This window comes from Pseudophryne corroboree, chromosome 1, assembly GCF_028390025.1.
Source record: "Pseudophryne corroboree isolate aPseCor3 chromosome 1, aPseCor3.hap2, whole genome shotgun sequence".
Lineage (NCBI taxonomy): Eukaryota > Metazoa > Chordata > Amphibia > Anura > Myobatrachidae > Pseudophryne > Pseudophryne corroboree.
In genome coordinates, this window is record NC_086444.1 from 1,118,289,450 (window position 1) to 1,118,312,466 (window position 23,017).

Sequence of the window (23,017 nt, forward strand, 5' to 3'; positions counted from 1 at the left end):
TGATTGGTGTGGCTGGTATGCATCTTGCCCTTGGATTAACTAGAATCCTTTCCTCGTACTGTCCATCTCCTCTGGGCACAGTTTCTCTAACTGAGGTCTGGAGGAGGGGCATAGAGGGAGGAGCCAGTGCACACCCAGAGTCAAAGTCTTTCTTAAAGTGCCCATGTCTCCTGCGGAGCCTGTCTATACCCCATGGTCCTTACGGAGTCCCAGCATCCTCTACGGACTACGAGAAATAGATTTACTGGTAGGTGTAAAATCTTATTATTTCTCTTCTACAGCTTGTGTACTGCTATACATCCTTCGTGGTGCACAAAAAGGGATAATATCTATAAGATTTTTTTAAATATGGAAATGTTGGTAAATGGAATTATGTTTTTAAATCATTATCTAAAAAAGAAACCTCATATTGACCCAAAAGAGTGAGGGCAAAGTTACATGCTGAGTGTTTTTCTATAGCAGAAATGTTATAGTGAAATTATGACAACTCCTGTTATTGATTAAAATATCAAAGTTCAGTATTATATCTGTGTGTTTGGTTTATTATACCACGTTTATTGTTACCCAGGGTCCACAGCTGTAGGTGGAACAAATCTTCCCCAAGATTTCAGGGCACCAGGCATTATATTGACAAAAGATGAGCTAGGCCTGGGGAGAGCCATGTAGTAACTATTCAGACTTTGGGGAACAATTGGTTGCCTAGAGAACCCCACTGAGCTCCGGCTCGGTGGACGGACAGCTTCATATTCTACAAGGCGGCAGAGCAGCTTTATAACACAATGTTTCTCCTTATGGGTCTACAGTGATCCACAGAATCTACCTTGGGATATGATGAAGCGGCAGCAGATTGGGCACCAAACAGTCAAGCTCTTCAGACTCCCAGGATGCACTGGGCCCGCCCTCTATATATCCCCGCCTCCCGGCTCGGGCAATTCACTTTTCTGTTTGGTGCGGCAGGAGCCGCCACGTTGAAACAGTGGGGCTGCTAGCCTTTTTTGCAGCCACAAGCTTTGTTATTTTCTAGTATTTTTCTTTTTATGAGTGTTCTTGGTATGCGTCTTCTATAAATGTGATTTAAGACGCTCCAACAACTCTCCGTTGGGTCGCGACAACTGTTACCTTCGAGTACAGTGCTGTTTCGGCGGGAGTCAGACTGGATGTGTTAGCAATTCCGTACTGATGATCCCAGGCTGCGGCCGGAGAACGGGGAGAAGGTAAGCGTCTCATTACCGATAGTGGTGTGCGACCTGTGTAACGCAGCCTTACTGTACTGGGGGGAGACTACCAGACAGCCGTTGGCGCGGCTGCCACCTCGGGTGCACCAGCGCTAGGCCACAAGGATCATAGTTACCGGGAATCAGTTGAGACCGCGATCCCTGAGGTTGATGTCAGCAGTGGGGAGTAAGACGCTCCCCTGGTCGCCCCTCCCTCCAGTTCATGACCAGTTTCGAAACCTCCGAGTCTCCCGCCATGAACTGCTATTCCCGCTTCCGTCTGAGATGCATAGTTGTGATTCCGGTCACAGTCACATGTGCGGCTGGGTACACCGAGGCGTCAGTCTATCAGCCAGCTGCTTGCAGCAGGGTCGCTCATGTAAGCGGGAGTTAAGTCTCCTTGTATCCCGCTGTCCTGAGGCAGGTGATACGGTACTGAGTTCCTACCTACCCTTGGTGGTACGAGTAGCGAGTAGGTGCCTGAGGCATATGACCGTTGGAACATACAGCTGTATTATTCGCTGTGCGTTTGAATACATATGGGTAATTCCATGTCAGTTCAACCAGGCGTGTCCACCACCCATCTCAGATTTGTGAACATTTTTTAGTTAAGAGAGGATGTCAAAACAACTTTCTCTATCGTCCTAGTGGATGCTGGGGTTCCTGAAAGGACCATGGGGAATAGCGGCTCCGCAGGAGACAGGGCACAAAAAGTAAAGCTTTACGATCAGGTGGTGTGTACTGGCTCCTCCCCCTATGACCCTCCTCCAAGCCTCAGTTAGATTTTTGTGCCCGGCCGAGAAGGGTGCAATCTAGGTGGCTCTCCTAAAGAGCTGCTTAGAAAAGTTTAGCTTAGGTTTTTTATTTTACAGTGAGTCCTGCTGGCAACAGGATCACTGCAACGAGGGACTTAGGGGAGAAGAAGTGAACTCACCTGCGTGCAGGATGGATTGGCTTCTTGGCTACTGGACATTAGCTCCAGAGGGACGATCACAGGTACAGCCTGGATGGTCACCGGAGCCTCGCCGCCGGCCCCCTTGCAGATGCTGAAACGAGAAGAGGTCCAGAATCGGCGGCAGAAGACTCCTCAGTCTTCTTAAGGTAGCGCACAGCACTGCAGCTGTGCGCCATTTTCCTCTCAGCACACTTCACACGGCAGTCACTGAGGGTGCAGGGCGCTGGGAGGGGGGCGCCCTGGGAGGCAAATGAAAACCTTTTTTGGCTAAAAATACCTCACATATAGCCTCCGGGGGCTATATGGAGATATTTAACCCCTGCCAGAATCCACTAAAGAGCGGGAGACGAGCCCGCCGAAAAAGGGGCGGGGCCTATCTCCTCAGCACACAGCGCCATTTTCCTCACACAGCTCCGCTGGTCAGGAAGGCTCCCAGGCTCTCCCCTGCACTGCACTACAGAAACAGGGTAAAACAAGAGAGGGGGGGCAAAATTGTGGCAAAACTATATTATTAAAGCAGCTATACAGGGAGCACTTATTATAAGGCTATCCCTGTCATATATAGCGCTTTTGGTGTGTGCTGGCAAACTCTCCCTCTGTCTCCCCAAAGGGCTAGTGGGGTCCTGTCTTCGTTAAGAGCATTCCCTGTGTGTCTGCTGTGTGTCGGTACGTGTGTGTCGACATGTATGAGGACGATATTGGTGTGGAGGCGGAGCAATTGCCAAATATGGGGATGTCACCTCCTAGGGGGTCGACACCAGAATGGATGCCTTTATTTATGGAATTACGGGATAGTGTCAACACGCTAAAGCAGTCGTTTGACGACATGAGACGGCCGGACAATCAATTAGTGCCTGTCCAGGCGCCTCAAACACCGTCAGGGGCTGTAAAACGCCCTTTGCCTCAGTCGGTCGACACAGACCCAGACACAGGCACTGATTCCAGTGGCGACGGTGACGAATCAACCGTATTTTCTAGTAGGGCCACACGTTATATGATTTTGGCAATGAAGGAGGCGTTACATATTGCTGATACTACAGGTACCACAAAACAGGGTATCATGTGGGGTGTGAAAAAACTACCTATAGTTTTTCCTGAATCAGATGAATTAAATGAGGTGTGTGATGAAGCGTGGGTTGCCCCCGATAAAAAAATGCTAATTTCAAAGAAGTTATTGGCTTTATACCCTTTCCCGCCAGAGGTTAGGGCGCGCTGGGAAACACCTCCTAGGGTGGACAAGGCGCTCACACGCTTATCAAAACAAGTGGCGTTACCCTCTCCTGAGACGGCCGCACTTAAAGATCCAGCAGATAGGAGGATGGAAAATATCCAAAAAAGTATATACACACATACAGGTGTTATACTACGACCAGCTATAGCGACAGCCTGGATGTGCAGTGCTGGGGTAGCTTGGTCAGAGTCCCTGATTGAAAATATTGATACCCTGGATAGGGACAATGTTTTACTGTCTTTAGAGCAAATAAAGGATGCATTTCTTTATATGCGTGATGCACAGAGGGATATCTGCACACTGGCATCACGGGTAAGTGCTATGTCCATTTCGGCCAGAAGAAGTTTATGGACGCGACAGTGGTCAGGCGATGCGGACTCAAAACGGCATATGGAAGTTTTGCCGTATAAAGGGGAGGAGTTATTTGGTGTCGGTCTATCGGATTTGGTGGCCACGGCTACAGCCGGGAAATCCACCTTTTTACCTCAAGTCACTCCCCAACAGAAAAAGACACCGACTTTTCAACCGCAGCCCTTTCGTTCCTTTAAAAACAAGAGAGCAAAGGGATATTCATATCTGCCACGAGGCAGAGGAAGGGGGAAGAGACAGCAACAGGCAGCTCCTTCCCAGGAACAGAAGCCCTCCCCCGCTTCTACAAAAGCCTCAGCATGACGCTGGGGCTTCTCAAGCGGACTCGGGGGCGGTGGGGGGTCGTCTCAAGAATTTCAGCGCGCAGTGGGCTCACTCGCAGGTAGATCCCTGGATCCTGCAGATAATATCTCAGGGGTACAGGTTGGAACTAGAGACGGATCCACCTCGCCGTTTCCTGAAGTCTGCTTTACCAACGTCCCCCTCCGACAGGGTGACGGTCTTGGAAGCCATTCACAAGCTGTACTCTCAGCAGGTGATAGTCAAGGTACCCCTTTTACAACAAGGAAAGGGGTATTATTCCACTCTAATTGTGGTACCGAAGCCGGATGGCTCGGTAAGACCTATTCTAAATCTGAAATCCTTGAACCTGTACATAAAGAAGTTCAAGTTCAAGATGGAGTCACTCAGAGCAGTGATAGCGAACCTGGAAGAAGGGGACTTTATGGTATCCTTGGACATCAAGGATGCGTATCTCCACGTTCCAATTTACCCCTCACACCAGGGGTACCTCAGGTTCGTCGTACAGAACTGTCACTATCAGTTTCAGACGCTGCCGTTCGGATTGTCCACGGCACCTCGGGTCTTTACCAAGGTAATGGCCGAGATGATGATTCTTCTTCGAAGAAAAGGCGTCTTAATTATCCCATACTTGGACGATCTCCTAATAAGGGCAAGGTCCAGAGAACAGCTAGAGATGGGATTAGCACTGTCTCAAGAAGTGCTAAAACAGCACGGGTGGATTCTGAATATTCCAAAATCCCAGTTAATTCCGACAACACGTCTGCTGTTCCTAGGGATGATTCTGGACACGGTTCAGAAAAAGGTTTTTCTCCCGGAGGAAAAAGCCAAGGAGTTATCCGAGCTTGTCAGGAACCTCCTAAAACCAGGAAAGGTGTCTGTACATCAATGCACAAGAGTCCTGGGAAAAATGGTGGCTTCTTACGAAGCAATTCCATTCGGCAGATTCCACGCAAGAATTTTCCAGAGGGATCTGTTGGACAAATGGTCAGGGTCGCATCTTCAGATGCACCAGCGGATAACCCTGTCTCCAAGGACAAGGGTATCTCTTCTGTGGTGGTTGCAGAGTGCTCATCTATTGGAGGGCCGCAGATTCGGCATACAGGATTGGATCCTGGTGACCACGGACGCCAGCCTGAGAGGCTGGGGAGCAGTCACACAAGGAAGAAACTTCCAGGGCGTGTGGTCGAGCCTGGAAACGTCTCTTCACATAAACATTCTGGAACTAAGAGCAATCTACAATGCTCTAAGCCAGGCAGAACCTCTGCTTCAAGGAAAACCGGTGTTGATCCAGTCGGACAACATCACGGCAGTCGCCCATGTGAACAGACAGGGCGGCACAAGAAGCAGGAGTGCAATGGCAGAAGCTGCAAGGATTCTTCGCTGGGCAGAGAATCATGTGATAGCACTGTCAGCAGTGTTCATCCCGGGAGTGGACAACTGGGAAGCAGACTTCCTCAGCAGACACGACCTTCACCCGGGAGAGTGGGGACTTCATCCAGAAGTTTTCCACATGCTGGTAACCCGTTGGGAAAGACCAATGGTGGACATGATGGCGTCTCGCCTCAACAAAAAACTGGACAGGTATTGCGCCAGGTCAAGAGATCCGCAGGCAATAGCTGTGGACGCGCTGGTAACGCCTTGGGTGTACCAGTCGGTGTATGTGTTTCCTCTGCCTCTCATACCAAAAGTATTGAGAATTATACGGCAAAGAGGCGTAAGAACGATACTAGTGGTTCCGGATTGGCCAAGAAGGACTTGGTACCCGGAACTTCAAGAGATGATCACGGAAGATCCGTGGCCTCTACCTCTGAGAAGGGACTTGCTTCAGCAGGGTCCCTGTCTGTTTCAAGACTTACCGCGGCTGCGTTTGACGGCATGGCGGTTGAACGCCGGATCCTAAAGGAAAAGGGCATGCCGGAAGAAGTCATTCCTACTTTGATTAAAGCAAGGAAGGAAGTAACCGCGCAACATTATCACCGCATTTGGCGAAAATATGTTGCGTGGTGCGAGGATCGGAGTGCTCCGACGGAGGAATTTCAACTGGGTCGATTCCTACATTTCCTGCAATCAGGATTGTCTATGGGTCTCAAATTGGGATCTATTAAGGTTCAAATTTCGGCCCTGTCGATTTTCTTCCAAAAAGAATTGGCTTCAGTTCCTGAAGTCCAGACTTTTGTTAAGGGAGTGCTGCATATACAGCCCCCTGTGGTGCCTCCAGTGGCACCGTGGGATCTCAATGTTGTTTTGGACTTTCTCAAATCTCATTGGTATGAACCACTAAAAACTGTGGATTTGAAATATCTCACATGGAAAGTGACCATGCTACTAGCCCTGGCTTCGGCCAGGAGAGTGTCAGAACTGGCAGCTTTATCTTACAAAAGCCCATATCTGATTTTCCATTCGGACAGGGCAGAACTGCGGACTCGTCCGCATTTTCTCCCTAAGGTGGTGTCAGCATTTCATCTGAACCAACCTATTGTAGTGCCTGCGGCTACAAGCGACTTGGAGGACTCCAAGTTGTTGGACGTTGTCAGAGCTTTAAAAATATACATTTCAATGACAGCTGGAGTCAGGAAATCTGACTCGCTGTTTATACTATATGCTCCCAACAAGTTGGGCGCTCCTGCGTCTAAGCAGACTATTGCTCGCTGGATTTGTAGTACGATTCAGCTTGCACATTCTGTGGCAGGCCTGCCACAGCCAAAATCGGTAAAAGCCCACTCCACAAGGAAGGTGGGTTCTTCTTGGGCGGCTGCCCGAGGGGTCTCGGCATTACAACTCTGCCGAGCGGCTACGTGGTCGGGGGAGAACACGTTTGTAAAATTCTACAAATTTGATACCCTGGCTAAGGAGGACCTGGAGTTCTCTCATTCGGTGCTGCAGAGTCATCCGCACTCTCCCGCCCGTTTGGGAGCTTTGGTATAATCCCCATGGTCCTTTCAGGAACCCCAGCATCCACTAGGACGATAGAGAAAATAAGAATTTACTTACCGATAATTCTATTTCTCGGAGTCCGTAGTGGATGCTGGGCGCCCATCCCAAGTGCGGATTATCTGCATTACTTGTACATAGTTACAAAAATCGGGTTATTATTGTTGTGAGCCATCTTTTCAGAGGCTCCGCTGTTATCATACTGTTAACTGGGTTTAGATCACAGGTTGTACGGTGTGATTGGTGTGGCTGGTATGAGTCTTACCCGGGATTCATAAATCCTTCCTTATTGTGTACGCTCGTCCGGGCACAGTACCTAACTGAGGCTTGGAGGAGGGTCATAGGGGGAGGAGCCAGTACACACCACCTGATCGTAAAGCTTTACTTTTTGTGCCCTGTCTCCTGCGGAGCCGCTATTCCCCATGGTCCTTTCAGGAACCCCAGCATCCACTACGGACTCCGAGAAATAGAATTATCGGTAAGTAAATTCTTATTATTTCTGCCAAATATCGACTGTACGACAATTAGTTTAAATATTGAATTTTCAATTTATGAAATTATTTACTAATCGCGGCTTCTTTATTCAGTTTATTTGAAGTATCACGAGTTACCTTAGGGGGTCCACATTTCATGGTGATTCCTTAATAAACACCCGTAATACTTCAAATAAACTGGATAAAGAAGCTGTGATTAGTAAATAATGTAATAAATTGAAAAATCAATATTTAATAAACAAATTGTCAGACAGTCGATATATTGGGCAGAAATAGTTGTTTTGACATCCTGTCTTAACTAAAAAAATTTCATCAAAATCTGAGATGGGTGGCGGACATTTAATTTTTTTTGAGGGGTGATTTGATGTGGAATGACCCATATAATGTCCAGTTTAAGGTCATGCAGTGTCTGTTTTTCCTACTTTTATGTACATGTAGTTGAAATGTTCTCATATTGCAATGTATACTAACGCATTCTTGTTTCTTGTGACCGATTGCTGGTGTGATTGCTGACTCCAAAGGGTGCATACACACTGGGCGTTTTTTGCCCAGCGTTTATGCACTGCGATGATCGTAAACATCGTTGGCAGGAAAATAGCTCAGTGCATACACACTGAGCTATTTTCCCTATTCCCAGCGATGTTCACAGGGGGGTGAAGCACTTTCCACAGTAGGAGAGTGTGGAAAGTGCTTAACTCAGCTATTCAAACAGCCCGACAGACGGCGGCGGCCAGCGATGATGCAGGAGCGCGCATCAGCGCTCATCGCCTGCCCATACACATTGGCCAAGTTTGAGCTCAAAGTAGCTCAGAATGCCAAAAGTGAGCTACTTTGAGTTCAAAATCGCCCAGTGTGTACCCCCTTTAGGGGTAAATTTACTAAGATGGAAGTTCTATTTAAAATGGGATGTTGCCCATAGCAACCAATCAGATTCCAGGTATTATCTTCTAGAAGGTGATAGATAAATGAGAAGTAGAATCTGATTGGTTGATATGAGCAACATCCCATCTTAAATAGAACTCCCATCTTAGTAAATGTACCCCTAACTCTGTTATATTTTAGCTGTCTCTTGTGTTGTCAGATCCTCAATGCTGGTGCGAGGTGGGATCTGATTGTATTTCACTTTAGGAGTTTAAAGTGAATACGGTTTAATTTATGCATATTATACACTGAATAGTGTGGTAAATAGTTGCTATGTCTGCGAAAGGCAAAATTGACGCGGTACCTACTTTAATATCATGTTTGTCCTGCACATCTGGATTAACAGCCAAGGATCTGGTACAGGATGATTAATGTGCAAATTGCTATAGTTTCCATAAAACCTTATAAGCAGACCGGCCCCCAGTCAGGTACATGTTCAGTCACAGGGGCCTCCTTGGGCAGCATTTGCACAGACATTATCAAATCTAGCAGACCGTATGATACCTGCTACTGTACCAGGTACCAGGTTCCCATTTAACCCTTACATGCAACATCCCACATGGGTTATGCCACATCCAGTGTTAACCCAGTCCTCGTTTGCTTTTCAGCTAAATTTAGCTGATCTGCCCAAGGAGCGGAGGTCAGATAGACAGGGAGCTTTGTCCACACTGTCTACTCATTCTCAGAAGCAGAGGTCACTTCAGATGATGACACTGATTCTTCCCATTCTAAATATGCCTCTAGAGTGGAGGAGCACTCCTCATCAGTGGATATACTTGATTTAATTCAGGCAGTTAAATCCATTCTGCCGATTGAAGAGGCAGCTGAGCCTGTGTTGAGAACTAAGGCAACTGTATTTAAACGTCAAATGACGGTTAAATCAGAGTCTCCTAATTCAGACTAGCTGAAGGAAATTATGCAGGAGGCTTGGGTCACACCCAGTAAGAAATTTAAGATTCCCAAAAAATTGGATTTTTTTTATCCTTTTCCTGCTGAGGACTCTATCAAGAGAGAGGTTCCTCCCAAAGTAGATGCGCATGTAGTTCAGCTGGCACGCAATTCTACACTACCGCTGCCTTCAACATCATTAAATCATGTGACAGACAGAAAGAATGATGGTTTCTTAAAGACTGTTTTTTTTTCCCTGGCAGGGTAAGTTACCAGCCCAGCTATGGCTAAGGCTGTAGCAGGGTGGACTGAACCTTTGGAAGATGATCTTTCAACAGCTACGAGAATATAGCTATCCTATATTGCATATATAAAGCAGGTGGCTGCTTTTATGGAAGAAGCTGCCCTGGATATGGATACAGTAGCTTCTCAGGCAGTAGCTTCCTCAGTAGCAACTGGTAGAGCTATTTGGCTGTGTGCATGGAAGGCTGATTCAGAGTCCAAAAATGTTATGGAATCCTTGCCGTTTGTTGGGAATATCCTGTTTGGCAATTAGATAATATTCTTGTGTCTGAAGCAGACTCTAGTTAAATTTCCCGCTTCTTCTAAGACCTAAACTAGCTTTCCGGTCCTTTCAGGTCCAAAGTAAAGCTAAAAGAAAGGCTTACAGCAGTCTCAGCCAGACAGAGCTAGTAAAACTAAGAAGGGAAAACAGGCATGGTTATCCAGACACCCAGCTTCTAAGCCAGAAGACAAGCCGTCAGTTTGACGGGGCTGGCCTTCACCTGGAGGAACCCAGGGTCTTTAAAAATTCCACCACAGATACCTGGGTGCAAGAAGCCGTGACTCATGGTTACACTTTTTCCTTCAGGAAGAATCTGCCTCAAGGATTCTTTTGTACCAGCCCTCTCCAGTGGAATCAAAGGCCCTGGCTCTGCAACAGGCAGTACAAAAATTACTGCAGTCGGGAGTGATAGTGTCGGTTCCTACTGCTCAGAGAGGACGAGGTTTCTATTCCAACCTGTTTCTAGTTCGGAAGTCAAATGGATCTTACCGACCCATTCTCAATTTCAAAACTCTGAACTAATACATTTGGGTGCCTCTGTTCCGTATGGAAACCTTACAGTCTATTTTCTCTATCGTCCTAAGTGGATGCTGGGGTTCCTGAAAGGACCATGGGGAATAGCGGCTCCGCAGGAGACAGGGCACAAAAGTAAAGCTTTTACAGGTCAGGTGGTGTGTACTGGCTCCTCCCCCTATGACCCTCCTCCAGACTCCAGTTAGATTTTTGTGCCCGGCCGAGAAGGGTGCAATTCTAGGTGGCTCTCATAAAGAGCTGCTTAGAGAGTTTAGCTTAGGTTTTTTATTTTACAGTGATTCCTGCTGGCAACAGGATCACTGCAACGAGGGACAGAGGGGAGAAGAAGTGAACTCACCTGCGTGCAGGATGGATTGGCTTCTTGGCTACTGGACATGAAGCTCCAGAGGGACGATCACAGGTACAGCCTGGATGGTCACCGGAGCCACGCCGCCGGCCCCCTCACAGATGCTGAAGCAAGAAGAGGTCCAGAATCGGCGGCTGAAGACTCCTGCAGTCTTCTTAAGGTAGCGCACAGCACTGCAGCTGTGCGCCATTTTCCTCTCAGCACACTTCACACGGCAGTCACTGAGGGTGCAGGGCGCTGGGAGGGGGGCGCCCTGGGAGGCAAATGAAAACCTTTAAAAAGGCTAAAAATACCTCACATATAGCCCCAGAGGCTATATGGAGATATTTACCCCTGCCTAAATGTACTAGATAGCGGGAGACGAGCCCGCCGGAAAAGGGGCGGGGCCTATCTCCTCAGCACACGGCGCCATTTTCTGTCACAGCTCCGCTGGTCAGGAAGGCTCCCAGGTCTCTCCCCTGCACTGCACTACAGAAACAGGGTATAACAGAGAGGGGGGGCAAAATAAATGGCAATATATCAATATAAAAGCAGCTATAAGGGAGCACTTAATCATAAGGCTATCCCTGTCATATATAGCGCTTTTTGGTGTGTGCTGGCAGACTCTCCCTCTGTCTCCCCAAAGGGCTAGTGGGTCCTGTCTTCGTATAGAGCATTCCCTGTGTGTCTGCTGTGTGTCGGTACGTGTGTGTCGACATGTATGAGGACGTTATTGGTGTGGAGGCGGAGCAATTGCCAAATATGAGGATGTCACCACCTAGGGGGTCGACACCAGAATGGATGCCTTTATTTGTGGAATTACGGGATAGCGTCAACTCGCTTAAGCAGTCGTTTGCCGACATGAGGCGGCCGGACACTCAATTAGTGCCTGTCCAGGCGCCTCAAACACCGTCAGGGGCTGTAAAACGCCCCTTGCCTCAGTCGGTCGACACAGACCCAGACACAGGCACTGATTCCGGTGGTGAAGGTGACGAATCAACCGTATTTTCCAGTAGGGCCACACGTTATATGATTTTGGCAATAAAGGAGATGTTACATTTAGCTGATACTACAGGTACCACTAAACAGGGTATTATGTGGGGTGTGAAAAAACTACCAGTAGTTTTTACCGAATCAGAAGAATTAAATGACGTGTGTGATGAAGCGTGGGGTGCCCCGATAAAAAAAAAACTGCTAATTTCAAAGAAGTTATTGGCTTTATACCCTTTCCCGCCAGAGGTTAGGGAGCGCTGGGAAACACCTCCTAGGGTGGACAAAGCGCTAACACGCTTATCAAAACAAGTGGCGTTACCCTCTCCTGAGACGGCCGCACTTAAAGATCCATCAGATAGGAGGATGGAAAATATCCAAAAAGGTATATACACACATGCAGGTGTTATACTACGACCAGCTATTGCGACTGCCTGGATGTGCAGTGCTGGGGTAGTTTGGTCAGAGTCCCTGATCGAAAATATTGATACCCTGGACGGGGACAATATTTTACTGTCGTTAGAACAAATAAAGGATGCATTTCTTTATATGCGTGATGCACAGAGAGATATCTGCACACTGGCATCACGGGTAAGTGCTATGTCCATTTCGGCCAGAAGAGCTTTATGGACACGACAGTGGACAGGCGATGCGTAGAGGAGTTATTTGGGGTCGGTCTATCGGATTTGGTGGCCACGGCTACGGCCGGGAAATCCACTTTTCTACCTCAAGTCACTCCCCAACAGAAAAAGGCACCGACTTTTCAACCGCAGCCTTTTCGTTCCTTTAAAAATAAGAGAGCAAAGGGCTATTCATATCTGCCACGAGGCAGAGGACGAGGGAAGAGACAGCAACAGGCAGCTCCTTCCCAGGAACAGAAGCCCTCCCCGGCTTCTACAAAAGCCTCAGCATGACGCTGGGGCTTCGCAAGCGGACTTGGGGGCGGTAGGCGGTCGTCTCAAAAATTACAGCGCGCAGTGGGCTCACTCGCAGGTAAATCCCTGGATCCTGCAGATAATATCTCAGGGGTACAGGTTGAAATTAGAGACAGAGCCACCTCGCCGTTTCCTGAAGTCGGCTTTACCAACGTCCCCCTCAGAAAGGGAGACGGTTTTGGAAGCCATTCACAAGCTGTATTCTCAGCAGGTGATAGTCAAGGTACCTCTTCTACAACAAGGGAAGGGGTATTATTCCACTCTTTTTGTGGTACCGAAGCCGGATGGCTCGGTAAGGCCTATTCTAAATCTGAAGTCCTTGAACCTGTACATAAAGAAGTTCAAGTTCAAGATGGAGTCACTCAGAGCAGTGATAGCGAACCTGGAAGAAGGGGACTTTATGGTATCCTTGGACATCAAGGATGCGTATCTCCACGTTCCAATTACCCCTCACACCAGGGGTACCTCAGGTTCGTTGTACAAAACTGTCACTATCAGTTTCAGACGCTGCCGTTTGGTTTGTCCACGGCACCTCGGGTCTTTACAAAGGTAATGGCCGAGATAATATTTCTTCTTCGAAGAAAAGGCGTATTAATTATCCCATACTTGGACGATCTCCTAATAAGGACAAGGTCCAGAGAACAGCTAGAGATGGGTTTAGCACTATCTCAAGAGGTGCTAAAGCAGCACGGATGGATTCTGAATATTCCAAAATCCCAATTAATGCCGACAACTCGTCTGCTGTTCCTGGGGATGATTCTGGACACAGTTCAGAAAAAGGTTTTTCTTCCCGAAGAAAAAGCCAAGGAGTTATCTGACCTGGTCAGGAACCTCCTAAAACCAGGAAAGGTGTCTGTACATCAATGCACAAGAGTCCTGGGAAAAAATGGTAGCTTCTTACGAAGCAATCCCTTTCGGCAGATTCCATGCAAAGGGATCTGTTGGACAAATGGTCAGGGTCGCATCTTCAGATGCACCTGCGGATAACCCTGTCGCCGAGGACAAGGGTATCCCTTCTGTGGTGGTTGCAGGAGGCTCATCTATTGGAGGGCCGCAGATTCGGCATGCAGGATTGGATCCTGGTGACCACGGATGCCAGCCTGAGAGGCTGGGGAGCAGTCACACAGGGAAGAAATTTCCAGGGAGTGTGGTCGAGCCTGAAAAAGTCTCTTCACATAAGCATTCTGGAACTAAGAGCAATCTACAATGCTCTAAGCCAGGCGGAACCTCTGCTTCAAGGAAGACCGGTGTTGATCCAGTCGGACAACATCACGGCAGTCGCCCATGTAAACAGACAGGGCGGCACAAGAAACAGAATGGCAGAAGCTGCCAGGATCCTTCGCTGGGCGGAGAATCACGTGATAGCACTGTCAGCAGTATTCATCCCGGGCGTGGACAACTGGGAAGCAGACTTCCTCAGCAGACACGACCTTCACCCGGGAGAGTGGGTACTTCATCCAGAAGTTTTCCACATGCTATTAAACCGTTGGGTAAAACCAATGGTGGACATGATGGCGTCTCGCCTCAACAAGACACTGGACAGTTATTGCGCCAGGTCAAGAGATCCGCAGGCAATAGCTGTGGACGCGTTGGTAACACCTTGGGTGTACCAGTCCGTTTATGTGTTTCCTCCTCTGCCTCTCATACCAAAGGTATTGAGGATTATACGGCAAAGAGGAGTAAGACTAGTGGCTCCGGATTGGCCAAGAAGGACTTGGTACCCGGAACTTCAAGAGATGGTCACGGACGATCCGTGGCCTCTACTTCTGAGAAGGGACCTGCTTCAGCAGGGTCCTTGTCTTTTTCAAGACTTACCGCGGCTGCGTTTGACGGCATGGCGTTTGAATGCCAGATCCTAAAAGGAAAAGGCATTCCAGAAGAAGTCATTCCTACCTTGATACAGGCAAGGAAGGAAATCACCGCGAAGCATTATCGCCGTATTTGGCGAAAATATGTTGCGTGGTGCGAGCAGCGGAGTGCTCCGATGGAGGAATTTCAACTGGGTCGGTTTCCTACATTTCCTGCAATCAGGATTGTCTATGGGTCTCAAATTGGGATCTATTAAGGTTCAAATTTCGGCCCTATCAATATTCTTCCAAAGAGAATTGGCCTCAGTCCCTGAGGTCCAGATTTTTATCAAAGGAGTACTGCATATACAGCCTCCTGTGGTGCCTAAGGTGGCACCGTGGGATCTAAATGTAGTTTTAGATTTCCTCAAATCCAATTGGTTTGAACCACTAAAGAATGTGGATTTGAAATATCTCACATGGAAAGTGACTATGTTACTGGCCCTGGCTTCGGCCGGGAGAGTATCTGAACTGGCGGCTTTGTTTTATAAAAGCCCTTATTTAATTTTCCATTCGACATAGGGCAGAGCTGCGGACGCGTCCGCATTTTCTCCCTAAGGTGGTATCAGCGTTTCACCTGAACCAGCCTATTGTAGTGCCTGCGGCTACAGACGACTTGAAGGACTCCAAGTTGTTGGACGTTGTCAGAGCCTTAAAAATATACATTTAAAGGACGGCTGGAGTCAGAAAATCTGACTCGCTGTTTATACTGTATGCACCCAACAAGTTGGGTGCACCTGCTTCTAAGCAGTCGATTGCTCGTTGGATTTGTAACAAAATTCAACTTGTACATTCTGTGGCAGGCCTGCCACAGCCTAAATCTGTTAAGGCCCATTCCGCAAGGAAGGTGGGCTCATCTTGGGCGGCTGCCCGAGGGGTCTCGGCATTACAACTCTGCCGAGCAGCTACGTGGTCAGGGGAGAACACGTTTGTAAATTTTTACAAATTTGATACCCTGGCAAAGGAGGACCTGGAGTTCTTTCATTCGGTGCTGCAGAGTCATCCGCACTCTCCCGCCCGTTTGGGAGCTTTGGTATAATCCCCATGGTCCTTTCAGGAACCCCAGCATCCACTTAGGACGATAGAGAAAATAAGAATTTACTTACCGATAATTCTATTTCTCGGAGTCCGTAGTGGATGCTGGGCGCCCATCCCAAGTGCGGATTATCTGCAATACTTGTACATAGTTATTGTTAACTAATTCGGGTTATTGTTTAGGAAGCCATCTTTCAGAGGCTCCTCTGTTATCATACTGTTAACTGGGTTTAGATCACAAGTTGTACGGTGTGATTGGTGTGGCTGGTATGAGTCTTACCCGGGATTCAAAATCCTCCCTTATTGTGTACGCTCGTCCGGGCACAGTACCTAACTGGAGTCTGGAGGAGGGTCATAGGGGGAGGAGCCAGTACACACCACCTGACCTGTAAAAGCTTTACTTTTGTGCCCTGTCTCCTGCGGAGCCGCTATTCCCCATGGTCCTTTCAGGAACCCCAGCATCCACTACGGACTCCGAGAAATAGAATTATCGGTAAGTAAATTCTTATTATCCTGGCTATGGAACTGGGAGATTTCATGGTCTTCCTGGATATCCAGGATGCTTACCGCCATGTACCGATAGCAATGTCACATCAGAGCTATCTCAGGTTTGCTATCCTACAACAGCATTTCCAGTTTCAGGCCCTGCCTTTTGGACTCGCAACAGCTCCAAGGGTATTTACCAAAATTATGGTGTTGATGGCAGCTCACCTTCGTCGTCAGGGAATAAGAATTTTCCCATATCTGGATGACCTGTTGATCCCTGGCTCAGTCTCAGGAAATTCTGTTATGCCATCTCCATGTGACGATAGCCTGTTTGCAGGCTCACAGCTGGCTCAATAATTGGGCAAAGTCTTCCTTAGTCCTGTCACAACGAATGACACATCTGGGAGCGGTGTTGGAACCAGTCTGCAGGGAATCTTTTTGCCTCAGTGCAAGATTTCCTCTATTCAAGGGAGAGTTCAGAAAATACTGCACGGTCGGAAGACATCCATCCATGCAGCGATACGGGTTATGGGGTTGATGGTTTCAACCTTCGACATGGTGGAATATGCTCAGTTCCATTCAAGACCTCTTCAACATCTGATTCTTTCCAAATGGAACATAAATCATCAGACAAGAAAAACCCAGACAATAATCCTTCGTCGGGAAGTGTGTCGGTCTCTAACCTGGTGGCTACAGATGTCCCATCTGGATAAGGGTCACCCCTTTTGGATCACATATTGGGAAATTATGACAACAGATGCAAGCCTCCAGGGATGGGGAACTGTGACAGGTCAGTATTCATAAAAGGGACAATGGTCCAGCGAAGAAAGTCATCTGTCAAGAAACATTCTGGAGCTTCGAGCCATATACATGGCACTCACCCAGGCAAAGGGATTTCTCCACGGCAAGCCAATTCAGATTCGATCAGACAGTTTCACGGCAGTGGCGTACCTCAACCATCGGGGAGGTACTTGGAGTCAAATGGCAATGAAGAAGGTAAGCCGCATAATAAAATGGGCGGAATGTTATCATCCAGCCATGTCAGCAGTGTTCATACCGGGAGTTCTAAACTGGGAGGCAGACTTTTTCAGTAGGCATGACATTCTTTCAAGCGAATGGGCCTTGCACCCAGTAGTCTTTCAGATTCTGGTAGACAGATGGGGTCTGCCGGAGGTAGATCTGATGGCCTCTCATCAAAACAACAAGATACCTGTGTACGGATCAAAAACAAAAGATGCCAAAGCAAGCTTTGTGGATGCTCTATCCGTGAGATGGAAATTTTCATCTGGCTTGCGTGTTTCCTCCAATCTCTCTGGTACCTGAGTGATTCGAAAATTCAAACAGGAAGGGGGCGCTGTGATATTAATAGCTCCGACGTGGCCCAGAAGGAATTGGTACACAGATCTGCAGAGGCTATCAAAGGATGGTCTGTTTCTGTTGCCTCAACATCCAGATCTACTGACTCAGGGTCCCTGTCTTTACAAACATTTGGATCGACTGTCTTTGGCGGCGAGGCTCTTGAAACATCCGTCTTAAAGGCGAAAGGGTTTTCGCAAGAGGTAATCCAGACGATGCTAAAAGCAAGAAAACCTTCTTCTGCTCGCATCTATTATAGAATATGGTATGCTTATTTTTAATGGTGCACTGCCAAAAACTTGGATCTGAGATCCTTCAGAGTTTCTAGAATTCTAGCTTTTCTTCAAGCAGGAATGGACAGGGGTCTCCGCGTGGCTTCCTTGAAGGTACAGGTGTCAGCATTATCTGTATTGTTTCAAAAGAAAATTGCAGACCTACAGGATGTTTTTCACATTCTTCAAAGTATTGCTTCACATTCAACCTCTGGTTGTTCCCCCGATTACTCCCTGGGATCTAGGTTTAGTTCTCAGGGCCTTGCAAGTTGTTCCATTTGAACCGCTATCTAGAGTGGATCTGAAATCCAACAGCCAAGGTGCTGTTGGATTAACAGCCAAGGTTAACAGCCAAGGTGCTGTTTCTTCTGACAATAGCTTCTGCTAGAATAGTATCAGATTTAGGGGCACTGTGGGTCATTCCGAGTTGTTCGCTCGCAAGCTGCTTTTAGCAGCTTTGCACACGCTAAGCCTCCGCCTACTGGGAGTGAATCTTAGCTTATCAAAATTGCGAACGAAAGATTAGCAGAATTGCGAATAGACACTTCTTAGCAGTTTCTGAGTAGCTCCAGACTTACTCGGCATCTGCGATCAGTTCAGTCAGTTTCGTTCCTGGTTTGACGTCACAAACACACCCAGCGTTCGCCCAGACACTCCTCCGTTTCTCCAGCCACTCCCGCGTTTTTCCCAGAAACGGTAGCGTTTTTCCGCACACACCCATAAAACGGCCAGTTTCCGCCCAGAAACACCCACTTCCTGTCAATCACATTACGATCACCAGAACGAAGAAAAAACCTTGTAATGCCGTGAGTAAAATACCTAACTGCATAGCAAATTTACTTGGCGCAGTCGCACTGCGGACATTGCGCATGCGCATTAGCGACGAATCGCTCCGTTGCGAGAAAAAAATAACGAGCGAACAACTCTGAATGACCCCCACTGTTGTGTTGGCCCCCTTGTTTGGTATTTCATCCAGTTAGAGCAGTTCTTAGAATTAAATCTGGATATCTTCCTAAGGTGGTCTCTATGTTTCATCATAATGAGGAGATACATCATTGGACGTAGTTTGTGCTCTAAGGACCTACGTGGATCGTACCAGTGCCATCAGAAGAAGGACAGACACTCTCTTTATCCTCTATGGATTCCACAAGAGAGGATGGCCTGCCAATAAGGAAACACTGGTGAGATGGATTCGGATGACAGTGGGCGTCATTCCGAGTTGATCGCACTTAGCAACTTTTTGCTGCTCGTGCGATCAACTAGACGCCGCCTATGGGGGAGTGTATTTCAGCATAGCAGGGCTGCGAACGCTTGTGCAGCCCTGCTATGCTAAAAAAGTTTCACTAAAAACAAGACTAGGGCTGCAGTTACTCACCCAGTGCGACGGATCCAGCGATGAAGGTCCCGGTCCTTACGTCAGACATCCGCCCTCCGTTCGCCTGGACACGCCTGCGTTCGTCTTACCACTCCCCGAAAACGGCTGGAAACGGTGAGTATCCGCCCCAGAACGCCTCCCATCTTCTTGCGATCGCCGCTGCGATCACATTTATCGCTGACGTCGTCGTTGCCCAGCGACGATCGTCGCCGGGCAATGACGCGCGTGCGCAATGCGCCCGTCGCACATGCGCATTTCTGACCCGTTCGCACGTGCGAACGGGTCGGAATGACCCCCAATATCAGAAGCATACTCCCGAGCTGATCTCTCGATTCCGGATAATGGGGGTCATTCCGAGTTGATCGCTCGCTAGCTAGTTTTAGCAGCCGTGCAAACGCTATGCCGCTGCCCACTGGGAGTGTATTTTAGCTTAGTAGAAGTGCAAACGGTTGTATCGCAGAGCGGCTACAACATTTTTTGGTGTAGTTTCAGAGTAGCTCAAAACCTACTCAGCGCTTGCGATCACTTCAGACTATTCAGTTCCGGATTTGACGTCACAAACCCGCCCAGCCACGCCTGCGTTCTTCCTGGCACGCCTACGTTTTTCCGCACACTCCCTGAAAATGGTCAGTTGCCACCCAGAAATGCCCACTTCATGTCAATCACTCTGCGGCAAGTAGTGCGACTGAAATGCATCGCTAGACCCTGTTCAAAACTACATCGTTCGTTGTGCCGGTGCGTTGCACATGCACATTGTGCCGCATACGCATGCGCAGAACTGCTGATTTTTAGCCTGATCGCTGCACTGCGAACAAATTCAGCTAGCGATCAACTCGGAATGACCCCCAATGGGCCTAATTCAGAGTTGATCGCAGCAACAAATTTGTTAGCAGTTGGGCAAAACCATGCCCCTTATTCCGAGTTGTTCGCTCGCTAGCTGCTTTTAGCAGCTTTGCACACGCTAAGCCACCGCCTACTGGGAGTGAATTTTAGCATAGCAGAATTGCGAACGAAAGATTAGCAGAATTGCGAATAGAAATTTCTTAGCAGTTTCTGAGTAGCTCGAGATTTACTCTGCCACTGCGATCAGTTCAGTCAGTTTCGTTCCTGGTTTGACGTCACAAACACACCCAGTGTTCGCCCAGACACTCCCCCGTTTCTTCAGACACTCCCGCATTTTTCCCAGAAACGGCTGCGTTTTTTCGCACACACCCATAAAACGGCTAGTTTCCGCCCAGAAACAACCACTTCCTGTCCATCACACTCCGATCACCAGAACGAAGAGATTTCTTCGTTAAGCCGAGAGTAAAATACCAAACTTTTTATCAAATTTACTTGGCGCAGGCGCACTGCGAATGTTGCACATGCGCAGTTTGCGACTAATCGCACCGATGCAAAGAAAAATAACGAGCGAACAACTCGGAATGAGGGCCCATGTGCACTGCAGGGGGGGCAGATATAACGCGTGCAGTGAGAGTTAGATTTGGGTGGGGTGTGTTCAAACTGAAATCTAAATTGCAGTGTAAAAATAAAGCAGCCAGTATTTACCCTGCACAGAAACAAAGTAACCCACCTAAATCTAACTCTTTCAGCAAATGTTATATCTGTTCACCCCCCCCCCCACCCCTCCCCCACAGTGCACACGGTTTTGCCCAACTGCTAACAAATTTGCAGCTGCAATCAACTCTGAATTACCCCCAATGTCTCTGCTTGGAAGGTAGGTCCTACTGGGTAGCTTATCGTGGTGCCTCAGCTGAACAGATCTGTAAGACAGCCACTTGGTCGTCCATTAACACATTTATTAGACATTATGGGGGTCATAGCGAGTTGATCGGCAGCTGTCGTTGTTCGCAGCGCAGCGATCAGGCTAAAAATCGGCATTTCTGCACATGCGTATGGACCGCAATGCGCACGCGCGACGTACGGGTACAAAGTCCTTTGTGGTTTTGCACAGGTTCTAGCAAAGTTTTCATTCGCACTGATGGCCGCAAGAAGTTTGACAGGAAGGGGGCGTTTCTGGGTGTCAACTGATCGTTTTCAGGGAGTGCTTAGAAAAACGCAGGCGTGGCTGGCCGAACGCTGGGTGGGTGTGTGATGTCAAAAGCCAACCCACCAACGTTAGAATCAACGCACACGAAGAGTAACTACAGGGCTGGTCTTGTTTTGCACAAAATGTTTTTGCAGGCGCTCTGCTACACAGGCGTTCGCACTTCTGCAAAGCGAAAATACACTCCCCGGTGGGCGGCGACAATGCGTTTGCACGTCTGCTAAAAACTGCTAGCAAGCGATCAACTCGGAATGACCAAATATGCCTTTTACACATTTGGCTCTTAGGATGCTGAATTTGGGTGGAAGATTCTCCTGTCTGTCCAGGAGCGTCCCCTCTCTTAGTACGGCTTTGGGATGTCCCAAGGTAGATCCTGTGGATCACTGTGGATCCTGAAGGAGAAATCATTGGTTATGGTAGACTTACCTAGATAACCCTGTTTCTCTGAAGTCAACAGGGATCCCACCATGACGCACCTGATTTGAGAATCTGTATACCTACTAATGTCTTCCTATACTTTGGTGTGGAAGTGTGTGTATGTTTCTCACCTGAATAGGTCTCCCTCTTATGTAAACTGCTCCTGCCTTGAGCTTTGGTATTAACTGAATTGCTTGAGCCAGGAGACGGGGATATAGATGGCGGGCCCAGTGCATCCTGAGAGTCTGAAGAGCTTGACTGTTTGGTGCCCAATCCGCTGCCGCTCCATCATATCCCAAGGTAGATCCTGTGGACACTGTGGACTTCAGAGAAACAGAGTTATCTAGGTTAGTCTACCATAACCACTGATTTTTCAAACAGCATTTTATGTATTTCATTCAGCTCTATAATACACAGCCTTTGTCATATAAACATAGAAAATAGAACCTTTTACTCGCTCTTTAGTATTTTATGTGAGTTTCATAAATGATTTAAACAAAACAGAAGAAAATAAAATCTGAATATAATGTGATTATTTTCTGTCTATACAAATATATTGTTTTATAGTTGGCTGAGTACCACACGTCCTACAGAGTGTTGGCCACTTTATCAGATGAAAAGAAGGACCTTATTCAAAATGGGCCAGACCTGGGTGATTTCATATCTGGGGACTTGACAGACAAACACGTTTGGGCAGATTACAAAGGCAACCTGAAACGGCAGAAGGGAGAGAGGTAGGAAAGTGATTTATCTGTAGGAGTATTACCATCTACACTGTATGAGATGTGAGTAACCACTGTGCACCACTAGCCTCTAAATGTAGCTTTGTTCTCAATGAGAGCCTGTAACTTTTGAAACCATATGTAGACTGATATAGGATAGAATAGTAATGTACCCCAGGGCCTGACAAATTTTTCTATAATCTAGGAGCCAAAGGTCGACTAGCTGAATGAACTAAATGAATACCCCCCTAGGAGTGGCTGATCTGCCGATCAGAGTATGTGCCATTGCAGGCAATAGGGAAGACCTTAGGCTTCCATGGTTAAAGGATAAAGAAAATGTAGATATATTAAGTATTCCTGTGAACTTAAGATAACTAACCAATATGTACATTTTGAGTCTTTCTGGGGTTTCTCTAAATCACCTTTTTATATTGAGGTTTAGGTTAACAGAGTAATATTTTTAACATAATATAAGTCTTTTTTTTTTTTTCTGCAGACTAAGACTTCCACCTTGGGCAAGGTCTGAAATTCCGATGGGCAAAAATTACAATAAATTGAAAAACACATTGCGAAATCTGAATCTTCACACAGTAAGTATACGCATACATATGGGCTCTAATTGCGTGGCCCCTCGACTTTCTATAAGTGAATGTGACCTCTCCCACATCCATAATCACTCCTGATGCCCCACCCCTATTTTTAGCTTTTCTCTCCCTCCCCCCGGCAATCCACAGAGGGGAGCCAGACAGCACTAGCGCACTCCGCACTGCCAGAATGGTATTTGCTTTTCTCTGTGCCGAAAGGC

The 23,017-nt window shown here is 47.6% G+C and overlaps 1 protein-coding gene across 1 annotated transcript in view; it reads left to right on the forward strand.

Annotated features, from left to right (window-relative positions):
- Positions 1-23,017, forward strand: part of LIAS (lipoic acid synthetase) — a 60,651-nt gene that overhangs the window by 24,374 nt on the left and 13,260 nt on the right. The window contains exons 2-3 of the mRNA XM_063922779.1: positions 22,058-22,224; positions 22,709-22,802. Of these exons, the coding sequence (XP_063778849.1) occupies positions 22,058-22,224; positions 22,709-22,802 (261 nt within the window). The remainder of the gene's footprint in view (positions 1-22,057; positions 22,225-22,708; positions 22,803-23,017) is intronic.